Source organism: Corythoichthys intestinalis, chromosome 19 (assembly GCF_030265065.1).
Source record: "Corythoichthys intestinalis isolate RoL2023-P3 chromosome 19, ASM3026506v1, whole genome shotgun sequence".
NCBI classification, from domain to species: Eukaryota; Metazoa; Chordata; class Actinopteri; order Syngnathiformes; family Syngnathidae; genus Corythoichthys; species Corythoichthys intestinalis.
The window spans coordinates 8,645,344-8,669,125 of NC_080413.1; the positions used below are offsets into that span (position 1 = coordinate 8,645,344).

The window sequence follows — 23,782 nt, forward strand, 5'->3', positions numbered from 1 at the left end:
CAATCGACATGTACAGGTTCCCATTTATCTTAGATAGAATGCACAAAGCTCAAAACCCATTTTAAAGCAATAAAACTGGCCACTGGAGGGCAGTAGCACATTTGGTAAGACCACCCAACCCGATTCAACCAGTACAGCGGCGTTGTGACCGTGCTGCTCCCCTAGCAGAGCCCGCTCCGCTGGCTTGCCGCTCGCGTCCCCCGCACCCTCCAGTTTCCCGCATGGAAATGCGCACGGCCAAACCAGTTCCCCCCCAGGAACACACATTCCCCAGGCGAACGAGGCATTGGTCACCACAGCTTGTGCAAATTGTAGCCTCAGTTTCCTGTTCTTAGCTGAAAGGAGTGGCACCCGGCGTGGTCTTCTGCTGCTGTAGCCCATCTGCCTCAAAGTTCGACGTACTGTGCATTCAGAGACGCTCTTCTGCCTACCTTTGTTGTAACGGGTGGTTATTTGAGTCACTGTTGCCTTTCTATCAACTCGAACCAGTCTGGCCATTCTCCTTCCGCACACAGAACTGCCGCTCACTGGATATTTTGTCTTTTTCGGACCATTCTCTGTAAACCCTAGAGATGGTTGTGCATGAAAATCCCAGTAGATCAGCAGTTTCTGGAATACTCAGACCAACCCTTCTGGCACCAACAACCATTCCACGTTCAAAGTCACTCAAATCACCTTTCTTCCCCATACTGATGCTCGGTTTGAACTACAGGAGATTGTCTTAAACCATGCCTACATGCCAACTGAGTTGCCGCCATGTGATTGGCTGATTAGAAATTAAGTGTTATCGAGCAGTTGGACAGGTGTACCTAATAAAGTGGCCGGTGAGTGTACATTTGCCCTGCACAATCCAATGCAAAAGGCTCTAACTGAATGTCCCTTCTCGTGCTGTGCGACCATGTATTTCCCACGTAGGGAAATTCCAAAAAAACTTCACACTGCACAGGTGATACATTTTTCATTTGACATTTCGATGAAAGCTACTGTATGTGGTTTGGACACTTTTCAACAATTGGGTGGAGTACCTTTACTGCCAAACTACCTTGCTTCTCGCAGCATATTAGATTCAGATTTGGGAAAAAAAGATAATTTAGCAAACGCTAGTTACGCGATACTACCTAACAATAGTCCTTCATTTGAGATATTAAGTGGCGTTTTGACAATAAAAACTAAAAATCTACACGCTTTGTTCGCGCAATCACACTTTGAAGATCGTCAACAAAGAATAATGCCGTTTTAAGCCTGTCTAATTAGTGCTCTATGGCAACACCTAGTTTGGCAACTAGGAGTGTGTCATTAGAAAAAGCCTTTATGCCAAAATGACAACTGGTTTGAGGCAGTCACAATATGACAAGTCAAGATGATGATGGAAAAAAACAAATTCCGATTAAATTTGTGTAAACAGACTTTAACCAAACTTAACTCTGTTGTGTTGAAACTACCAGTTCCAACCAGGGGTTAACCAAACTACGGCCTGCGGTGCAACTGCGTTTCATACCCATTTTTTTTTTTTTTTGGGCCGTAGCAAATTAGGATAATTGAATATGGTCCACACAACAAACTTCGATTCGGCCTAGATACTGTTGCTGGTTGCTTAAACAGTGCCTCTCCATTATTTTCAATGAAAAAAAAAAACCAGTAGGATTTCAGTATTGTTATACATAAATATTTTTATAAAAAAATAATCAAGTGAAATAAATTGAGTGATTTTCTTGACTTTTTTTTGTGGTTACTTGAAATTTTTCAATGATCTGCAGAGAATATAAATATAAAAACATACAGTGATAGAGTGTTGTTTTCATCAGTGATAATGAAAATATTTCGTCAACGAACACTTTTTCATGTCAATGACAAGACGAGAACGAGACAAAAATGGCAATAGTTTCCGTCACATATTCATATTGTGGGACATTTTATACTTAGCCTGCATCGTCACAGTGTCTGTTTGTGTCACTCATGTGACGTTCTGCGCACCCCCCCCCCCCCACTCACCAGTGCAGTGTCCTCTCCAGTCTCAAGACTTGCACACACGGTAAGATTTGTTTTTCGTATTTTGGCCAGAGAGAATATCAAATGTTATCTTAGCTTATAAAAGTCTGCACTGAGTGATCATCATACACTAAATGTAACTTGTAGCATTAGCATGGCATTTTGGAGTACAATTTTTTAAATTTACGGACAACATTTTTAGAAAACGTTGACTAAAACTAAACGAAATTAGTCTGGAGTTTCCGTCAACAAAAACTAGACGAAGACACACACATTTTGAGATGATTAAAATATGACTAGGACTAAGCATTCTCATTCAAAAGTTTAAGACGAAAACGAAAAGGGCTGCCAAGAACAACACTGCTGTGATACCTAGACTTACAAATGTCTACATATTTTCAGGTTACAACATGCTTCAACGGGAAAATGTTGCCTCTTGCTAGAAAACATATTTCAGGATATGAAAAGCAAAAATACAGTATGGGCTGCTATTTGCAGCTCCCAGAGAATGACGGAATTTAACATACTGTACTTATAGCTGCTGTGCCATTGGCTATTGCCTATTATCATCCTGGCATCCAGTTGGCTAAGAGGGACCTCTGCTGTATGTATATGAGTGTATCCCAGTGTCTTCTCCATTCGGCCCTCTGGCCACGAGGTGTTCCGACATCTTTATGTAAGTGCATTAAATTCTATTTTTTGCATTATGCACAACTCTCATTTTATGTTTATTGTGTTATAATCTAATTGTAACATATATTCGTTACATGTGTTGACAACATTTTTATGTTTTATAAAAGATTTATGCCTGAAATTTGTGGGGCTTGAAACGGATTAGGACATTTACACGGAAAACGCGCCTCTACCTACGGAATTTTCAAGTTACGAAACTACTTCCAGAACCAATTAATTTGGTAAAAAGAGGTACCACTGTATATATTGCAATACAGCGATCCCACGTTTTTGTTTTCGGCGGTTAATGGGGACCAGAACTCGCAGTGGTAATTAAAAAAACACAAAGTAGCGCCCACTCTCTCCCAAAATTTTTTTGTGTTAAATGTACAATGTTTATTCAATATTATCATTTGAAAGACTTTTCCTACTTTTTTTCCCCCAAAGGATAATTAAAAAAAAACTTTTATGTGTGTACATAATTTCAGAAATGATTTTTTAAGCACTTCAAATGCAATAATTATTAAGTTTTTAACATGTTATTGTCCCACTAAATTATTTTTAAACAATGACAAAGGAGAAAAATGCTTGTCTTTATTAAATGCTTCATTGAGTGAGTACACTCAAATCCGCTCAAGCTGCACTTGACAATGAGTTGCCACAGCAACTGTTTAACAAGTTAAATGATGATTGACGCATGCGACGCTTTGAAGTTTCAGTTAACAAGCGTCTCTGGCAAGATCAAACAATGTCTGTCAGTCATCGTTAACTTTGATAAGCAACTTCAGTGCACAGCCTAACTATGAAAAGTGGCAGGAGGGAGAGTGAGAGACTACGTGATCGGATCGGGACGGCTCAATAAAATACTGCGTTTATTTATTTTTGTGAGAGAATTTTATTCATGCTTAAAACACAACCATTATACATTATATTTTGTATGCTTTTGTTATGCTTGTATGAGAACATTGTAGCATAGAGCATCGTTGTTATATTAATCTGTTTGAGTGTGCCTTTCCATAGCCTTGACCTTGTAGACTGTATCACAATGTGCCCAAATATGGACTGGTATGTTCCTGTGTTTTCCAAATATGGTCTGTTATGTTCCTGTGTTTCCCAGTATGCCCTGAATGAATTTAAGGGAGGACTGTGGCTTGTCAGGCTGAGCTCATCATCTTTCTAGCCAGAGCCGGTGTTCGAGGTTTCAGCTCAAAGATGTTTTTGTATGGAAAAATACCCAGGTTTGTGTGACGATGAGTTTCGTTCCTTAGTAAGTTTCGTTTCACGGTGGGCTTCGGCACGCCCTTTCAACAGTATAAATGTCCAGCCTCTATTGTACTTCTGGTTGATCACAGCTCCTGGCTGAATCACATCATTTTGTACCCGAGAGCTCTTGTTCATAAAGCCTTCGAAGCAAAGCAATCCATGGTTGGGGTCTGATTCATTTCTCTAATTAAGCTATCGAGGTAACACTTGTCTTGGGAGTTCAAAATTGAATTTCCCTGACAGTTGGGAAAAAAAATCCGCGATGGACTGAGGGTGCGAAGTTTGAAGCGAGAAGTAGCGAGGGATCGCTGTATTTTTATTAGGGGTGCAATGGTTCAGTTAGCCCACGGTTCGGTTTGAACGTTGGTTTTGGATCACGGATTCGGTTCGGTTTGCTTTTTGTATTTTTTTTTTTTAAACTGCCTTTATTTTGCTTTTAAGAAAGTGAAATAAACACGTAAAATGTAAACATGTTCGACTGTTAAAATGCCTTAGCTCATTGGCTAGTTTAGTGACTGACTACTAAAACACATACACAGTAGTAAAAAAAGTTACTTGGCAAAGTAACTGGTATTACCTTTCATGTTTTTTTTTCTCATTTTTTTCAAAAACAAAAAACATATTAACCTTTGCTATGTTTGGAGGTCATTTAATGTTCTGAATCAACCGTTAAAGTTGATAAAATTGCTCCCGTTTTTGCATTAGTTCCCTTCTGTCTACTTTTGACATGTGAACATTTTAAAACTGTTTCATCCTTTAAAGATAAGACTCAAGTCAAGATTTTGCCGATTTAGGAGTATTTTAGATAAAAAGTTACTTAGGTTCACTAGGAAGGTTCACTACAACAGAGCCTTTCTGAGAAGTTTACTGCTCTAAAATGGCGGCTGTTTACTAACGCTAGCTACCGAGTCTGTCATTTCGCATGTAGTTCTATATGCATGAGATATCTAGGGGTAGGTTGTAGGCTGTCGGCTACAGTCAGGAAATATTGGAGCCACCTAGCCTAGCATCGCGTTTGCTACAGCGTCACAACAAACACTCTTCCCTCTCCGTGCCTCTGACTTTTCTCGTGTCATTCAACCCACGTATTAACAAACGGAGGAAAAAAAAACGTAATGCACGAAAAATGTACAGAATTTGAACGTGACGTACGGCGTACACATTTAAAAATCAGTGCTCACCGTACAACTTGACAGGTATGAATTATAGTGGACCTTCACAGTTAGGTAGCAGCACTCTGTAGCACGGGACGTCCAACTATCAGTGGTCTCGGCGAAACTATGTGCTTTAGCGAAGTCATCTTTGATGGCTTCGCGTGCCATTTCATAAATGTTGGGGAATACGTTGTTGGAGAAATATATCCGCGAGGGAACAATGTAACGCGGGTCAAGCGTTGCAAATAAATTAACAAAGCCCGCCGTGTTTTCACTGGTGTCATCTCCGGGGTTGTCCTGCTCTGGGAAAGTGATATCTGTGCGTGATACCGGCTGAGGTGCCGGAGTCATGTCATAAGTGTTGCCATTAGCATAGGGAACAAGCGCTGAGCAATGCTTGCAAATTGTTTTTTTTTTTCAATATTTTCTTTCCCTCCTATTTTCTCTCCCACCGCATTGTAGTCCACGGGGAAACCGAAATGTTGCCACCGCAGATTTGAAAGAAGCCAGTGCTTCCTCAAAATTCGGTCTCTCCACTCCTCCGCTCGCCATAGCTTTTTGTTTTCTTTCTTGTTTCACTTTAACTTCGCTCATAAGCAAGAGAGGGTGTTACTCGGCTTCTATTACACAGGTGCTTGACAGCGGTCGGACATTTACTTGCGGCGGGGCGGGAATTTCTCCACAGCTGTGCTTCACGTCGCACCCAGAGCTCGACCAATTCATTCCACAAGCGTTCGGAATAAATTAATTGCAAAACCGAAAAGGCGCGGTTCATAAAGACGTATTGAACCGTACAGGGCGAACCGTACGGTTCGGTTTGGAACCGCAAACCGTTGCACTCCTAATTTTTATTCCTCTGTTCTGGATTATTTTGTATGTTGCAGCCCATAAGTCATTTACTGCCATTGACACAACATTCAACTTTGACTGGGAAGGGTGGTATTGAGTGATCAAACTGCCAGGCCTCCCAGTCAAAATGACGTGGACATCTATCGTCGTCTATAGCAGTTACTACTTAAAAAAACTCAATACAACACTAATATCACCAATCTGAAGTAGGGCTGGGCGATATGGCCTTAAGTACGTATCACGATAAATTGAGCAGATTTACCTCGATAACGATAAATGACGATAAATTCGCCCAAGCAAACTGTTATATAATTTGAAAATTTGAATCAATGCATGGAATACAAATTAACAGTTTCTCGTTAAATTTACCAGCTTTCAATTTAACAATTGCACATGCAGTCTAAAAATTAAGTATTAAAAAAAAATCTTGTAAACAATAAGAATTCTTGTGTGAATATTTATAACAGCTTGTATGACTTGAAAAATATCATCACTTGAGTTTCATTAAATTCATTCCGCATTGTTATACACTAGATAGTGGCATACGTTTGGATATTTAGAATAGATACAAATACGACACATCCACCCGTCCCCCAGAAATTATACTTAATTAAAAAATAAAATGTTTCACAAACCTTTCCTTTCTTTTATTCGGCTCAATTATTTACATCTTATGATTTTGGAAATCCTTACAGTATGCAATAAATAATATTCCTGTTCCCAAGCACTGTGCTTACTGTACTGTAATTTTTACAAAAAATAAATACATAGTTACTCCCCGTCATCTAGGACGAGCCACTTACAAGACTACCACTGTTGTGTATTACAAATACTGCTTTGAACACATCTTCACAGACAAAAGCAATGACACAGGCTTAAAGAGGTCAACTTTAATTGTGTAAATCACACTTAATGACGACACGATCTCCTGGTTGAAATAGACGACATCTACTTAATTCTATTGAAGATATGTAATGCTGAGGCAATTTGTCAACTTTACTTTTAAAAAGAAACGTGCACTGTTTATCCAGTAGATGGGGCTCTTGCAGTGTGTCAAACAGTGATTCAATTTAGGGCAATTGTCTTAAAAGTGGTTCATTGCATCAGAAAGCCTCGGTTTTTCCATCCCTATCTGGAACCCGTCAAGAGTTTACTTAATGTCGGGTGAAAGTTTGGCGAAGTTAACTTAAGCCCGACTTCATCCCGTTTACTTGTAGCGTTAGCCGCTAGCGTTAGCAGCTAGCGTTAGCCTACCGGGCTTCTGTTTGATTGGCTTCCTGAAAACCATGTGACTCCATACGTAAGCACACTGTCTGTTTTCTTAAAGGGGAATGAACATAGCCGAACAACACAGAGTCAAAGCGGGATGAAAAGACTATATTTTCTTCTTTTATTAAATTACCGAATTTACCGACATGGTCAAAATTACGTCGGTCATCGTGAAGAATTTCGGTAACGGTAAATTTTCGGTTTACCACCCTGCTCTAATCTGAAGGTAACTGTTGAGTTAATTATCGAGGGTTGATTGAATATTTGCTTGATTGATTGAATATTTGCTTGTGCTCATATACCTAATACATACATAATACATATTGCCATATTTTTTCTTATTTGATATAACCAGTAAATGATTGTTGCTTGCTATACTAGGTATAATATTTAAGTGTTACAAAGTGTTAAAAAGGGTCGGGGTGACAACTGCCTTGCTTCATGGCTGCAACATTGCGTAACTAGACCTTCTAGGACATCTTCAGCATCTTACGTCTGGACTTTCGTCTAGACTTTCGAGGACAATCTTCCATTCGAGGACATTTTCCATGGCCGCAGCGTTGCATAACTGAAGTGTCTGGGTCATTCTGACCACTTTACCTAAGTGCCCTTGATTACACACGTGTATTTAGTTAGTTCCACCTACATGCTAACACATAGCCAACCAAAATCACATGGGTGTCTACAGCTTGCTTTCCCCCTCCCTTTAGGGCGGCACCCTTCTGTGTTAGGACGAACCCCTAATAAAAGAAAGAGCAAGGAGGTTTTTTTAGATCAATTTTGGTGACTGTACAGCGTAATCTAACATTTCTCTGTCTAGTCCCTCCTTGCTCTCCTTGTCCAAGAAAACTGAGTGTCGTCTCTCCTTATTTTTGGGTAATTTTACAAATGTCTACCTAAGGGTCTATTTTTTAACTTGACAGTAACTTATTATTGTTAGCTCTTTTAAAACTGCTTACCATTGCTTGTTAGAATGTAATGTAATGCCCCACAAACACAGTCGCCGGTGCAATTACAATTCGGTTTATTGCACAAACGACTCATACCGAGTCAGTCAACTGTATGAACAAATCAAGTACCACATTTTAAAGACATAAACACTCAAAATTTACAAACACTACAGTTAAACATGAAAATAATTTCTTTAAAAGGCTAATCAGACCCCTGCAAGATGTGTTAGGGCAGCGCAACGTATTAATTGAATTGCAAGTCGTATTTTTTGGTAAAATCCTCCATGACCCACCCCGCAGGGCTCTCTTCCTGCGTCAACGCCTCTTGCTCTTCCTGCGACAATTGCCTGACATGGACCTTTTCTAGTTTTAAAACGCCCTTCTTCCGTTCGCCTTCACCCTCCGGCTCTAACAGCGCCGTCTCCAGCCCAGGCAGCACCAGCTCTCTCTTTTGAGGGTCCCAGTTACAGACCAGTCCTGCCTCATCTTGGTCCGCTCCACTCGGTACTAACACGGCGTAGCTTTCGGATGGAGGCTCCTCGGTCTGAACATCTTCATTACGCATCCTGTATGAGCTCCCCGTTGACTGCAACATGTCTTTCACGGGCATTTTAAGGCTGTTTGGAAAGCTATTAGCCAAATATGGCGTTGGAAAATCAGTCTTGTTTTCCGTAGGATGTTTGCTTTGCTCCTGCGGCATGTAGCTACCGATGTGGGACTCTTGGGGCTGAACATCCACTGTAGCCACCACGCTGCCGTAATCGCAGGTTTCTTCCGGCACAGGTGGTTCTTGCGGACGCGGCGCGGCACAGGAAAGTCCAAAATCTGATGCGTTATTGTCCTTGTCGTCGTCATCGTCCGAGGAGTTCTCCTCTCGCAAAGGTCTAATGACGCTGTCTGGTAAAGCAAAGGGTTGGATTTGCAGAACAGTGAAGTTCTTCAAGGGAAAAAGACAGACGTATTAGAAGATAGCGTCACAATTTCTTGGAAAATTTCATGAAATGTGAAAATTGGGTCAGTCGATGTCAATTCGCAGTGACACTTCTAGAATGTGCCTGGTATTGGGGTGTTAATATCAATTTCACTCAGGACACCTCAAATTAATCCATTTTTTTACCTTCTTACAGCCTCTACTAGTTGAAATGGATTGGACATCAATTGCTATCGATGGGTGTTTTCAGTATCAATTTCCCTATTTTACTAACTACCACAACAAGGCCCCAGGGGTTGATGAGATCTGAGTTCCTAAAGGCTCTGGATGTTGTCGGGCTGTCGTGGCTGACATGCCTCTACAATATCGCATGGACATAGGGAACAGTGCCTCTGGATTGGCAGACCCGGGTGGTGGTCCCCATTTTTAAGAAGGGGGACCGAAGGGTGTTCCAATTATACAGTGGGGCAAATAAGTATTTAGTCAACCATCAATTGGGCAAGTTCTCCTACTTGAAAAGGTTAGAGAGGCCTGTAATTGTCAACATGGGTAAACCTTAACCATGAGAGACAGAAAACAGAAAATCACATTGTTTGATTTATAAAGAATTTATTTCCAAATTAGAGTGGAAAATAAGTATTTGGTCACCTACAAACAAGCAAGATTTCTGGCTGTCAAAGAGGTCTAACGTCTTCTAATGAGGTCTAATGAGGCTCCACTCGTTACGTGTATTAATAGCACCTGTTTTAACTCATTATCGGTATAAAAGACACCTGTCCACAACCTCAGTCAGTCACACTATAAACTCCACTATGGCCAAGACCAAAGAGCTGTCGATTGTAGACCTGCACCACGCTGGGAAGACTGAATCTGCAATAGGTAAAACACATTTTCTAATAATTGTGGGAGCAATTATTAGAAAATGAAAGACATAAAAGACCACTGATAATCTCCCTCGATCTGGGGCGCCATGCAAGATCTCACCCCGTGGCATCAAAATGATAACAAGAACAGTGAGCAAAAATCCCAGAACCACACGGGGTGACCAAGTGAATGACCTACAGAGAGCTGGGACCACAGTAACAAAGGCTACTATCAGTAACACAATGCGCCGCCAGGGACTCAAATCCTGCACTGCCAGACGTGTCCCCCTGCTGAAGAAAGTACACGTCCAGGCCCCTCTGCGGTTTGCTAGAAAGCATTTGGATGATCCAGAAGAGGACTGGGAGAATGTGTTATGGTCAGATGAAACCAAAACAGAACTTTTTTGATCTCAACCCCATAGAAAATCTGTAGAGGGAGTTGAAAGTCCGTGTTGCCCAACAACAGCCCCAAAACATCACTGCTCTAGAGGAGATCTGCATGGAGGAATGGGCCAAAATACCAGCAACAGTGCGTGAAAAGCTTGTGAAGAGTTACAGAAAACGTTTGGCCTCCGTTATTGCCAACAAAGGGAACATAACAAAGTATTGGGATGAACTTTTGGTATTGACCAAATACTTATTTTCCACCATGATTTGCAAATAAATTCTTTAAAAATCAAACAATGTGATTTTCTGTTTTTTTTTCCCACATTCTGCCTCTCATGGTTGAGTTTTACCCATGTTGACAATTCCAGGCCTCTCTAATATTTTCAAGTGGGAGAACTTGCACAATTAGTGGTTGACTAAATACTTATTTGCTCCACTGTAGATGGATGATACTCCTCAGCCTCCCCGGTAAAGTCTATTCAGGGGTGCCAGAGAGGAGGGTCCGCCGGGAAGTCGAATCGTCCCAGCCGTGGAACAGTGGACCAGCTCTACTCAGGTTCGGCAGGATCCTCAAGGGTGCATGGTAGTTCGCCCAACCACCCACTTGATATGTGTTTTGTGGATTTGGAGAAGGCGTTCGATCGTGTGCCTCGGGGAGTGCTATGGGGGTTGCTCCGGGAATACGGGGTACCTAGCCACTTGGTAAGGGCTGTACGACCGGTGTCAAGAGTTTGGTCTGCATTGCCGGCAGTATGTCTAATTTGTTCCCAGTGAGGGTTTGACTCCGCCAAGGCTGTCCTTTGTCATTGATTCTGTTCACAATTTTTATGGACAGAATTTCTAGGCGCAGCCAAAGTGTTGAGGGGGTCCAGTTTGGTGGGCCCAGCATTGCATCTCTGCTTTTTTGCAGAGGATGTGGTGCTGTTGGCTTCATCAAGCCGTGACCTTCAACTCTCACTGGAGCGGTTCGCAGCCGAGTGTTAAGCGGTCGGGATGAAGATCAGTACTTCTAAATCCGAGACCATGGTCCTCAGTCGGAAAAGGGTGGCGTACACTCTCCGGGTCGGGGATGACATCCTGCCCCAAGTAGAGGAGTTCAAGTATCTTGGGGTATTGTTCACGACTGAGGGTAGGAGGGAACGGGAGATCGACAGGCAGATCGTCTGCAGTGATGCGGACTCTGCACCGGTCCGTAGTGGTGGAAAAGGAGCTGAGCCGAAAGGCGAAGCTCTCGATTCACCAGTCGATCTACGTTCATACCCTCACCTATGGTCATGAGCTGTGGGTTGTGCCCGAAAGAACAAGATCCCGGATACAAGCGGCCGAAATGAGTTTCCTCTGGGTGTGGGGCCTTTCCCTTAGAAATTGGGTGCGAAGCTTGGTCATCTGGGAGGGACTCAGTGTCGAGCCGCTACTCCTTCGCGTTAAGAGGAGCCAGTTTAGGTGGCTCGGGCATCTGGTTCGGATGCCTTTTGGATACCTCCCTGGAGAGGTGTTCCAGTGATGTTTCACCGGCGGGAGGCCCCGGGGACGACCCAGGACACGCTGGAGAGACTGTGTCTCTTGGCTGGCCTGGGAACGCCTTGGGATCCTGCCAGAGGAGCTGGTTGAAGTGGCTGGGGGGAGGGAAGTCAGGGCTTCCCTACTAAAGCTGCTGCCCCTGTGACCCGAACCCGGATTAATTGGTGCATGATGGATGGATAACTACTACAACTCATATTCTGCATCCTGGGCTGGCAGTGACCAACTTAATCCTAATGATAACCTTTGAATAGACTGTCCCTGAAAATATTAAATTGGGAGGACTCGCCTTGAAGGCATATGTCTGAGTGCAATTGACGGCGCTAGACGTTCAATCAATTTTGACTGGGAATCAGGAAAACTGAAGGTTCACTTAAAAAGTGTGTGATATGACACGTAATGACCCAATTCAGTGGGTGCATAACATTACCAGGGCGTCGGGTTTTTTCTGTCCATTCCCCCTTAGGTAGTGATAGAGAACGTAGCCGACCACCAGAAAAATGCAGATGAACAGCGACGGAACCACGATACCCACAACTACACTCTGCACCTGGCTTGTGACGGGATCTGATTAAATACAAGTAACAAAATACAAGTATTAGATGCATATTTTTCAAAATTGGGGAAAAACAACAAACTAGCTTGTACCTTTGCCTGTGGTTATGCAGTGCTTTTCGGACTGGTTGCATTGATAACGATGGTAAAGGAATCGGACCTTTGCTGAGAAGCAATAGTCTGTGTCATAACTCCGTAGTCTGTATTTGTAGACGTTTGTTGTCACTGTAAAATGGTGCTGCAACAGAAAATCTTTGATTATTACTTTGAAATCTGTTTGTGACATCACCTAAAGGAGCAATATGTAAGATTTGCACTTTAAATATTTATTAAATGGCCCTAATATTTCAAAAGAAATTAAAGAAGCATGTTTATCTGAAATACTGCTAACGTTGATCTCAGTGGTTAAGCCGAGATGTTGCCACTTTAAAAGTCGATTGTCAGCCATTCTGTGTTTACAATGGATGTCCCGCCCTCGACCAATCAGCCAATTACGTGATAAGTTCGATAGGATTTGTAAACTAAGATTACAGAAATAAGACCAGTATGTATACTTATACTACAAGAATGTTTACTTAATAGTACTCAACTATGTGTACTTGTACTACAAGTGCATGTTCATGTTGTACACGTACATAGGTGTATTAGTACTACAAGTTCATGTACTTGTATGACGAACATGTGTACTTGTATTACAGGTATATGCACTTGCACTACAAGTACGTGTACTTGCATGTAATTGTACTACAGGTGCATGTACTTGTAGTCCAAGTACGTTTACTTTTACTACAAGAAAGAGTACTTAATTGTACTCAATGATGGTTACTTGTACCACAAGTACGTATACTTATGTGTACTTGTACTCTAAGTGCATGTACATGTAGTTAATGTACTTATGTGTATTAGTACCACAAGTTTGTGTACTTGCACTACAAACATGTGCACTTGCATGTACTTCTATGACAAGATATACTACAAGGATATGTCCTTGTACTATACATTTGTATATGGCGGAAAACACTCAGGTGACTTGAAGTTCTGCTCTGAGACCCCGAATTTAGCCAAATTTCAAAATTATCCTATATGCATGTGTGATATTATTGGAAAGCTTAAAATCTCATTTTTCTGGGGGAGGAAAAATTTTGAACGGGAAGGCATTTAAAAAAAAAAAAAAAATTAAACAGCAAAACCCTAATTGGAGGCAAGAGCACGCGAGAGCAGAATTAAAGACGCCATGATTTTAACGAGATATTATCGCGTACTTATCTTGTTTCGATCCCAAAACTCTGTGTAGCATGTAACACCGTGTGTCAGGACACAGCTGTGAATGGCCACAGCCGGATTTTTATTTTATTTTATGGGTGAAACATGGTGATATAACAAGGGTCGCGATGCAGAAATCGCAGACAACAAGGAGTGGTTGAGATTAGTGATGCACGATAATACATTTTTCAACCGATACCGATAACCGATAATTTCCTCCTCGTTCCAACCGATAACTGATAATGTCAAGCCGATAATTCTATTAAAAGATTTATGTAAAATTTTAAAGTATACACAAGAGAAAATATTACTGAGCAAAAATATAATTTATTGCTCTTTTTTTGGACATCAAATGTAAACAAGTAATACATTCCAAAATATAAATAATGACATTGTGTAATGGTAAACGTTTGGCAACAATTACTTACAGAGTAAATACCTAAGTTGCACAAAAATGCCTTTAAAAGTAAGCCATTCCTAACATAACATTACCACACTGCAAAAACACACCTCCTTAAAAATAGTTAAATTCCCTTGTTTTCAGTGGAAATCTATTGGAAATAAGTGAAATGATCTGCCAGCGCTTCAAGTGTATTTCACTTAGATTTCCTGAAGAAAAATAGCGGAAAATAACCTTAACATGTTATTTTAAGCAATAAATTATTATACTTAATCCTAAGAAACGTTTGTTTGTCAGAAATGTTCGTTATTCAAGAATAGGTATGGTTCAAAACAGTGAAAGCATTTTTTTCTTGATATAGGCGAAAAATGACCCATCTTTTTAGATATATGGTCTTAATAAGAACAAATGGCAATATGCAAGTACTTCAAGTGGGATAATCTGGCGCATTCATCTCTTAACTAGTCTTTAACACTCAAAACAAGGTAAGGAAAATTATTTGAATAGATTTAAGAAGAATTATCTGATTAGGACGTCATAAATTTACACCGTACTGAATGCATTACTGACTGGCTGACTTCTTGTGGCAGTGGTTTGGTGCATGTTGAAATTATCATCTAACCACTGAATTTTTTATTATCTGGATTATCTGTATGACGTAATAATTGCCATTATCGGCCGATAATTATCGGTAACCGATATCATGCATCTTTAGGTGAGATTTTCTTTTTCAAATATTTACCCTTTTAAATGTTTTTTTTTTTTTGATCGATTATTTATCATCTAACATATCAGGGATAATACGACAGTGACAAAAAAAATACAATTAAGCGATAGTTATGAGGTACATATCCTTGACTTTTTTACAGACGCCAAATTTTTCATTGTGATGTAATTCGTTTAAAAGTTTAAAATATGTGAGTAAATAATTTTTTTAAAGTTTTTTTTTTTTTTTTTTAAACTAAATATTAGACATCAATTATTGATTCTAAGCTAAAAATGACAGACATTTCGAATAATAAATATAATTACTCACCTTCTTTTTATGGCTAGATTGAAACAAAAGTGGTTGCGCAACGCCTGTAAACGGGGGTTTTCAGGGTAAAACGGACAAATTAAAAATAGTTTGGGGGCTTAGTGCGCCATAAATCTGCTATGGCAGCATATAGACATATTGTTCTATCAAACACAACACAACAGTTCTTTTAGCTTAAAATACAGCAGTTTGTTTTCAAGAGGGGTGCAAGAGCAGAAACTGCTTTTTCAGTCTTGTCAGTGTTTTCCGCCATATACTTATATTCAATTTATGTGTACTTGCGAGTACTTGTACTTCAAGCACAAGTACGTGTACTTGTAGTACAAGTATGCATACTAGTACTAAAAATACACGTACAAGTACGTGTAATTGTGTGTACTTGTACTAAAAGCACGTGTACTTGCGTGTACTAGTATTTCAAGCACATGTACTTGTTCTACGAGCACGTGTACTTGTTCTAAGAGCATGCTTACTTGTACTAAGAGCATGTGTACTTGTACTACAAGTTAATATTCTTGCACTACAAGTGCTTGTACTAAAAATACATGTACTAGAATGACAAGTACAGTGGTATGAAAAAGTATCTGAACCTTTTGGAAATTCTCACATTTCTGCATAAAATCACCATCAAATGTGATCTCAACTTGGTCAAAATCACACAGATGTAAAAACAGTGTCTGCTTTAACTAAAACCACCTAAACATTTATAGGTTTTCATATTTTAATGAGGATAACATGCAAACACTGACAGAAGGGGGAAAATAAGTAAGTGAACCCTCTGCCTAAGGAGACTTACAGAGCAATTGAAACAAATTTTTACCAAACAATTTAAGTCAGGTGTGTGCCTAATCACTGATGAGTGGTTTAAAGCTGTCCTGCCCACTATAAAACACACACCTGGTAAGAATTGTCTTAATGAGAAGCATTGTCTGATGTGCATCGTGGCTAGGTCAAAAGAGCTGTCTTAAGACCTGCAATCAAGGATTGTTGATTTGTATAACGCTGGGAAATGATACAAAATCCTCTCTAAAAGTCTGGATGTTCATCAATCGACAGTCAGAGAAGTTGACTACAAATGGAGAGAATTTGGCACTGTTGCTTCTCTCCCAAGGAGTGGCCGCCCACCAAAGATGACGCCAAGAGTTCAGCGCAGAATACTCAGAGAGGTAAAAAGAACCATAGAGTGTCTGCTAAAGACTTACAGAAATCTCTGGCACAGTCCAATATCTCTGTGTACACATCAAATATATGTAAAACTATGGCCAAGAATGGTGTTCATGGGAGGACTCCACGGAGGAAGCTACTACTGTCTAAAAAAAAAAAAAAACATTGTTGCTCGTTTAATGTTTGCAAAAAGGCCCTTGGACACTCCACAGAAGTTTTGGCAAAATATTTTGTGGACTCATGAAACCAAAGTTGAATTATTTGGGAGTAAATGTGGAGGAAAAATGGAACAGCTCACCAACATCAACACCTCATCCTCACCGTGGCGCATGGTGGAGGGAGCACCATGATTTGGGGCTGTTTTGCTACCTCAGGGCCTGGACAACTTGCAATCATTAATGGAAGAATGAGTTCAAAAGTTTGTCAGGATGTTTTGCAGGAAAACCTGAGGCTGTCTGTCAGACAGTTAAAGCTAAAAAGCAGATGGATGCTGCAACAAGACAATGATCCAAAACACAGGAGTAAATCAACTTAAGAATGGTTTCAGAAGATCAAAATAACGTTCTGGAGTGGCCAAGTCCAAGTCCAGACTTGAACCCCATTGAGATGCTTGGGTATGACATGAAGACAGCGATTCACGTCAGAGATCCCAGGGATCTGACTGAACTACAGCAGTTTTGTAGAGAAGAATGGGCCAAGATTAGGGTTGTTCCGATCATGTTTTTTTGCTCCCGATCTGATCCCGATCGTTTTCGTTTGAGTATCTGCTGATCCCGATATTTCCCGGTCCGATTGCTTTTTTTTTTCCTCCCGATTCAATTCCAATCATTCCCGATAATTTTTACCGATCATATACATTTTGGCAATGCATTAAGAAAAAAATGAATAAAACTCGGACGACTATATACATTCAACATACAGTACATAAGTACTGTATTTGTTTATTGTGACAATAAATCCTCAAGATGGCATTTACATTATTAACATTCTTTCTGTGAGAGGGATCCACGGATAGAAAGACTTGTAATTCTTAAAGGATAAATGTGACTTTGTATATTGTGACTAAATATTGCCATCTAGTGTATTTGTTGAGCTTTCAGTAAATGATACTGTAGCCATTTAACTTCTGCCCAAATGCATGATGGGAAGTGCAACCATGACTATGGTCGTGGTACCAATTGATATATCTTCTCTGCGTTGGGAAATAACATAGGATGTAAGAAAAAGATCAACTACTACCTTACTTCCCCACATTGCTTCCCACGATTATTCTAATCATTGGGAGAGAGATTGTAAGGCTTTAGCCAATTAAAAAAAGGCTGCCAAAATTCACTCTACTCATTTTACGCTGCCTTTGAGCTCTACAGTATATACTGTATGGGTAAAGCGGCGCTATTATAAATTGAACGCTACAATGCTTGAGTGGGTCGTGCAGCGCATGCGTTAATTGCGTTAAATATTGTAATGTAATAAATGTAAAAAATATTCATTCTGGCCGTTAACGCGATAAATTTGATAACCCTACCTTAAGCTTAAACTAAAGACTCTGGAAGAGTGTAACACATTATGTCTGTAACGTTAAATAAAATTAGAAAACGATTTAATTAAAAAATATATATATATTAAAAAAAAAGGCATGTCCGATATTTTTTTTGCTGATTCTGATACTTTGAAAATGACGTGATCGGACCCGATCGATCGGATTAGTCCTGATGTGGTGCTACAGGAAGCGTCTGGTTGAAGTTATTGCTGCCAAAGGGAGGCCCACAAAATATTAAATGTGATGGCTCACTTACTTATTATTCCCCCCTTCTGTCATTGTTTGCATACTATCTTCATTAAAATATGAAAACCTGTAAATGTTTGGATAGTTTTAGTTGAAGCAGACACTGTTTTTTCATCTGTTTGATTTTGACAAAGATGGTAATTTTATGCAGATATGTGAGAAATTCCAAAAGGTTCAGATACTTTTTCATACCCCTGTACGTATATGTGTACTTTAAAGTACAGAAACTCCAGAAAGTGCATTTTCTAGTTACTGATTGAAATGCAACAACGCAGCTTGATTCTCTATTGCGAAGCGCTTCAACATTTTGATCTTGTTTGCAGTTAGTCCTACTTACCACTTGGTCCTGGCGTGTATCCTGAACAGAGAGGTTGAAGGTCATCTGCGGGTAGAGTGTTGCCATGCTAATGGGCGGGGCGCGCTCATCAGGTTGATATCGAACCGGCGCAGTTAAGTGGACGATGGCTGTGTTTTCCTTCACTTCCAATGTAATTTCAGGTTGCCCGAAAACAGCTGAAGCGGGGGAATTACGTAGGCAGTGAAACATTTAAAAAAGACCTTGAGCATTTCAATGTGAACTTAAGTAGTTTGACTTACTGTCAAATTTTGGATGAAAGCGCCTCGTCTCGACCCACTCTGAAAAACCAGAGGGGCTTATAGCACGCACTCGTGCGTAGTAACCTTGTTCGAAATCCCATGTCTGGCTGCTCAGGTCACACCATGTTCGTTCCGTTTCCTCGCACCGTGCTACGGGCCTCCAGTTTAACAGTTTGCTGTCCGGTAGAATATCCGCGTATCTGAGGAATGATAAAGCATGAAAAGCATCTTAGCTGTGGTTCTTTTCAGAGGTGTTTATCTCTAGTAGATGTTCAATCCATTCGAACTGGGAGTTCGTTCATTCGCTGCCAACCCTCCCACTTCGAATGGATTGGACGTCTATCGCCGTCAATTGCTCTGAAACAAGCAAGTACAGAAAGTTGCTTACAAGGCAAACTGCACCGTGTAGCTTGTGCCATCCGGTGTTCCTTTGCCTGGTCGCCAGTGAACCGAGTTCATCAGATTCAACGACTCGAATCTGACGTTAATAGGGTTGGGTGGATGGGTTGAGTCTGTTTTTGTAGGGAAAAAAAGCAAATAAGTAACCGCTTGCAGAATTCCTTCAGCAAGAGGAAACAAAACCAAGGTGCAAAGCCTGGCCGTTGGCCCACTATGTTTTTGGAACAAATAACAATTAAAACAAAAACGGTAATATGAAGGGAGTCATGAAATTATGACTTATTATGTGTGATTATAAGCCATTTATTACCAGTACTTAGGCGTAGTCTTTAAAAAAAGGCAGTCTTAAAATACACTTTTAACAAACAAACTGAAATACGATTCAATTCCGTGCAATGGCAGAGAGCTGGGACAGGTTTGTTCACATTAGTGCTGCAATGATTAATCGATTAACTTGAATAGTTCGATTGGAAAAAAGCTTTGAAATAAATTTTGCATGCTTCGGGTATATTTTTAAATTAAAATGGTGTAATGGTTTGTCTTAAAAGTGTTTGCATTTTTTTCTTTTGATTTGGGTGGATACACTGCCCTCTAGTGGCAACAGTGAATATGACATAACTCATTTCACATGGCTGAATCCAAATGCACCCTGTCAAGACCAACATAAGGTAAGTTTTTGTTTGAGCTAATGTTTTTTTAATGCATTCGTAATTAAGTTTATAGGTATATTTAGCTGTTTTTTGTGGGAATATCTGTTTGAACGATTTGTTAAGAGCGTTTTAAAAAATGTTAGCATTTTGTAGCATTTAAGCTAGCGGACTTTTGCTAATTAGGCAATTGTTCTTTTGTTGTACCAAAAGTACAGACTTCATAATGATATTGACTAGAGATGTCCTGATCGATCGACATCCCGATCGATCGGGTCTGATCACGTCATTTTCAAAGTATCGGAATCGGCAAAAAAATATCGGCCATGCCTTTTTTTAATATATATATATATATATTTTTTAATTAAATCGTTTTCTAATTGTATTTAACGTTACAGACATAATATGTTTCACTCATCCAGAGTCTTTAGTTTATGCTTAAGGTAGGGTTATCAAATTTATCCCAATAACGGCGGTAATTAATTTTTTAAAAAATGTATCACGTTAAAATATTTAACGCAATTAATGCATGTGTTGCACGACCCACTCACGCATTGTCGCGCTCAGTCTGTTATGGTGCCGTTTTACCTATATAGAGATAAAAGGCAGCTTAAAATGAGTAGAGTGAATTTTGGCAGCCTTTGGAGCATTTTTTTAATTGACTAAAGCCTTACAATCCCCCTCCCTACGATTAGGAATATCATGGGAAGCAATGTGGGGAAGCAAGGTAGCAATTGATCTTTTTCTTAACACCGTATGTTATTTCCCAACGCAGAGAAGATATATCAATTTGTAGCACTACGCACAGTCATGGTTCCACTTCCCATCATGCATTTGGGCACGGCTACAGTATCATTTACTGAAAGCTCAACAAATACACTAGATGGCAATATTTAGTCACAATATACAATGTCACAAGTCTTTCTATCCATTGATCCCTCTCACAGAAAGAATGTTAATAATGTAAATGCCATCTTGAGGATTTATTGTCATAATAAACAAATACAGTACTTATGTACTGTATGTTGAATGTATAGTATATTTGTCAGAGTTTTATTTTATTTTTTTCTTAATGCATTGCCAAAATGTATATGATCGGGAAAAATTATCGGGAATGATTGGAATTGAATCGGGAGCAAAAAAAAAGCAATCGGATCGGGAAATATCGGGATGGACAGATACTCAAACTAAAACGGTCAGGATCTGATCGGGAGCAAAAAAAACATGATTGGAACAACCCTAATATTGATGGGACACGGGGCCGATTAATAGGGTCCTGCATTGTTCGAGTGGCCGTCAAAGCTGACCGAGTGGAAACACAGACAAATAGCTTTTTCCGTTGAAAATTCTTCAATATATGCTTAAATCCATTGATTCTTTATAGATGTAAAACAGTCTTGATACTTGGTTAAAAGCACAAAACCCCCCCCCCAAAAAAACGTTCAGTTAGCATTTATTGTTAGCATTTATTTTACGTAAATATTGCGAACTAAGAAAATGTAGTGGTCGCCTTCTGAAAACAGAGCTTTTCCCGTTGAAAATTCTTGTGAATAAATGCTTAAATCCCTGAATTCTTCGTAGATATGGACGTAAAACAGTCTCGATTTTTGGTTAAAATTAAGAAGAAGAAAAAAAAAAACAGCATTTATTTTACGTAAATATTGCAAAGTATAATGCCAATATTGTAGCGGCTAATTTCATTAATTTTTTTCACAACGTTTCAAAATGCATGCATGGTACAAAAAATATAATAATTACCTTCAATCCTCAAACAAATCACTCCTGAGACAATCCATCCTGTTTGTATGCGGTGCAGCTTTTGTACTTTTTCAACCTAAATCCGGCGTTACATCGTTGCGTGCGTGTGTTTGAGAATAACTCCTCTTGATGCTGGATGTGGGCAGGCCCCCTACTTAAAGGTGTGGCGCACTGTGTGTGACGGATGTGACCCGTCAATAAAATTATGAAGTCTGTGGTTGTACTTAGATCCTCATTTATTTATTTATTTTTAAAATACGTTATAGGCTAAGATCAGGTATTTAAATTTTTTTTGTTCCTAATCCGATTACTCGATTATTCTAATTTACTAGTTCATGTATTAATCGACTACTAAAATAATCAATAGCTGCAGTCAGAGTTCACATTGCGACCATAAGATGTCAGCATCGCCCTTTCAAATGTATCACCAGACGTGGTTCGAATACAGTCAAAATTAGTCATGTCCCAACATGGATTTTTTTTGTTACTTCTGATCTGATGTTTTTCACGATATGTTTTGCCGATACTAATTCAATGTCGATCCAATTCCTATACTTTTAGAAAATTAAAAGTAATGCAACCAGTAAATGTCTAGTAGGTTTGATTTACAGCAGCCGAAAAGCGCTATGGTGCTGAAAACATGTAAAGACTGGATTCGATCTTGTGACTAAATCTGATAGTCTAAAATTAACCATATTGAACACGATACGGAGAACACAAGTTTAAATGCCATACTTTGTTTTATAGCACTGTTTTAGGCCGATGGCAGGGGGCAATAAAAGCCTGATGGCCCGCCAGGCTTAAAAAGCACTGTATTGTTCGTAGTCTGTCATACTGGAGCAGCTTGTTTTTCCGCACTCCCCTCAACAAATAAAATGTGTCACATGTGCCAAACAATAATAACCGAGTTTCACAGCGTGACAAATTAATGTGTTCAATGTGTTTTGAAAATCTAGGTCAATTACAGCTCTTCAAGTCCAAATAATTACACCTGATTACAGCCCAGCCTCTTGCGACACACCTTGCGTTTACATTCCAGACATTAATGTTCTGCGAATGCGATACACATATGTGCTCAGCCTAGATAAATTTGATCAGTACCAAACTTGAGGGGGAATTCTGGAAAAACTGGAACCTTGAGTTTACTCTCTCCGAAGTTAAAAATTCTTGAGAAATCGGTGCAGAAATATCAAATTAAAAATTACATCATAAATTACAGCAGGGCGGCAGAGTGGTTAGCACGTCCGATTCAGTTCTGAGATCAAGGGTTCAATCCCAGGCTCTGGCCTTCTTGTGTGGAGTTTGCAGTTTGTCCCCGTGCCAGCGTGGGTTTTTCCCGGGTACTCCGGTTCCCCCCCCACGTCACAAAAACATGCATGGTAGGCTGATTGAACACTAAATTGCCCCTAGGCATGTGTGTGTGTGTGTGTGTGTGTGTGTGTATGCGTGTGTGTGTGTGTGTGTGTGTGTGTGTGTGTGTGTGTGTGTGTGAATGGTTGTTCGAATAGCTGGTAACCGATTCAGGGTGTACCCTGCCTACTGACCATAGTAAACTGGGATTGGCTCTAGCACCCTCATGATCCTCGTGAGGACAAACGGCTTGGAAAATGAATGAATGAATCAATTACAGCAGTGTGTTGCATTCAAGGACTAGACTGATATGTTAGGTTTATGAAATGCAAACCAGCCATAATAGAACCTAAGAAATCCAGCATATGGTGGTTCCTCTACCAGCAAAACCAGGACCAAAACACAACTGGAAAACATAATTGGATTTGTTCAGTTTTTTTGTTTTGTTTTTGTTTTGGTAGTTGTCTTGCTCGTACAGAAGCCAACACATTTTTTTAAAGCAGGGAAAGCAGACATAACCACAAAAAAACATAACACATACCTGTGAAGGACCACCAACCCACCAAGATTTGAAGCAACAAAAAAAGCTTCATTCTTGGAAAGAACGGTCATGTTTTACCTCTCCCGAATAAAGCGAAACGACACTGACAAAAAAACAGAGAATGAGTTTTTTAACAGAGATGAAATGAATGCGGTGGTAAAAAGAATGCAACTTAACACGTTTGTTACACTTGAGCAAAGAGCGCATGCGCCAAAGAAATGCGCCAGCCCGTCAGTAGTTTTAATAATAAAACAAAACAAAATTAAATTAAATTAAATTAAATTAAATTAAATTAAATTAAATTAAATTAAATTAAATTAAATTAAATTAAATTAAATTTCTCTCGGCAACCTTGTCAACAAGCTCATGTTAACTGTGGACGGAAAACGCAAAGTCATGTAAATTTGAAATTAACACACACTATAGTGACAGAATAAA

General features: G+C 39.8%; 1 protein-coding gene across 1 annotated transcript; it reads right to left on the bottom strand.

Moving 5' to 3' along the window:
- Positions 1 to 6,152: 6,152 nt before the first annotated feature.
- On the bottom strand, positions 6,153 to 23,521 carry il20ra (interleukin 20 receptor, alpha). The gene is made up of 7 exons (XM_057822640.1): positions 23,345 to 23,521; positions 19,038 to 19,161; positions 18,650 to 18,849; positions 18,390 to 18,565; positions 12,497 to 12,641; positions 12,279 to 12,415; positions 6,153 to 9,083 (listed from the first exon to the last, which is right to left on the bottom strand). Exons 1-7 carry the CDS (start codon positions 23,394 to 23,396, stop codon positions 8,391 to 8,393), a joined length of 1,527 nt encoding a protein of 508 aa, XP_057678623.1. The 5' UTR covers positions 23,397 to 23,521; the 3' UTR covers positions 6,153 to 8,390.
- Positions 23,522 to 23,782: the final 261 nt, after the last annotated feature.

Bases quoted from the DNA above. Each gene is read 5' to 3' on its own strand.
- il20ra (XM_057822640.1), bottom strand. From the start codon at position 23,396: ATGAAGCTTTTTTTGTTGCTTCAAATCTTGGTGGGTTGGTGGTCCTTC. The intron at 19,162-23,344 runs GTATGTGTTATG...CTACAAAAACAG, and splicing joins GGGTTGGTGGTCCTTCACAG to ACTCAACCCATCCACCCAAC. The intron at 18,850-19,037 runs GTAAGCAACTTT...ATCATTCCTCAG, and splicing joins TACACGGTGCAGTTTGCCTT to ATACGCGGATATTCTACCGG.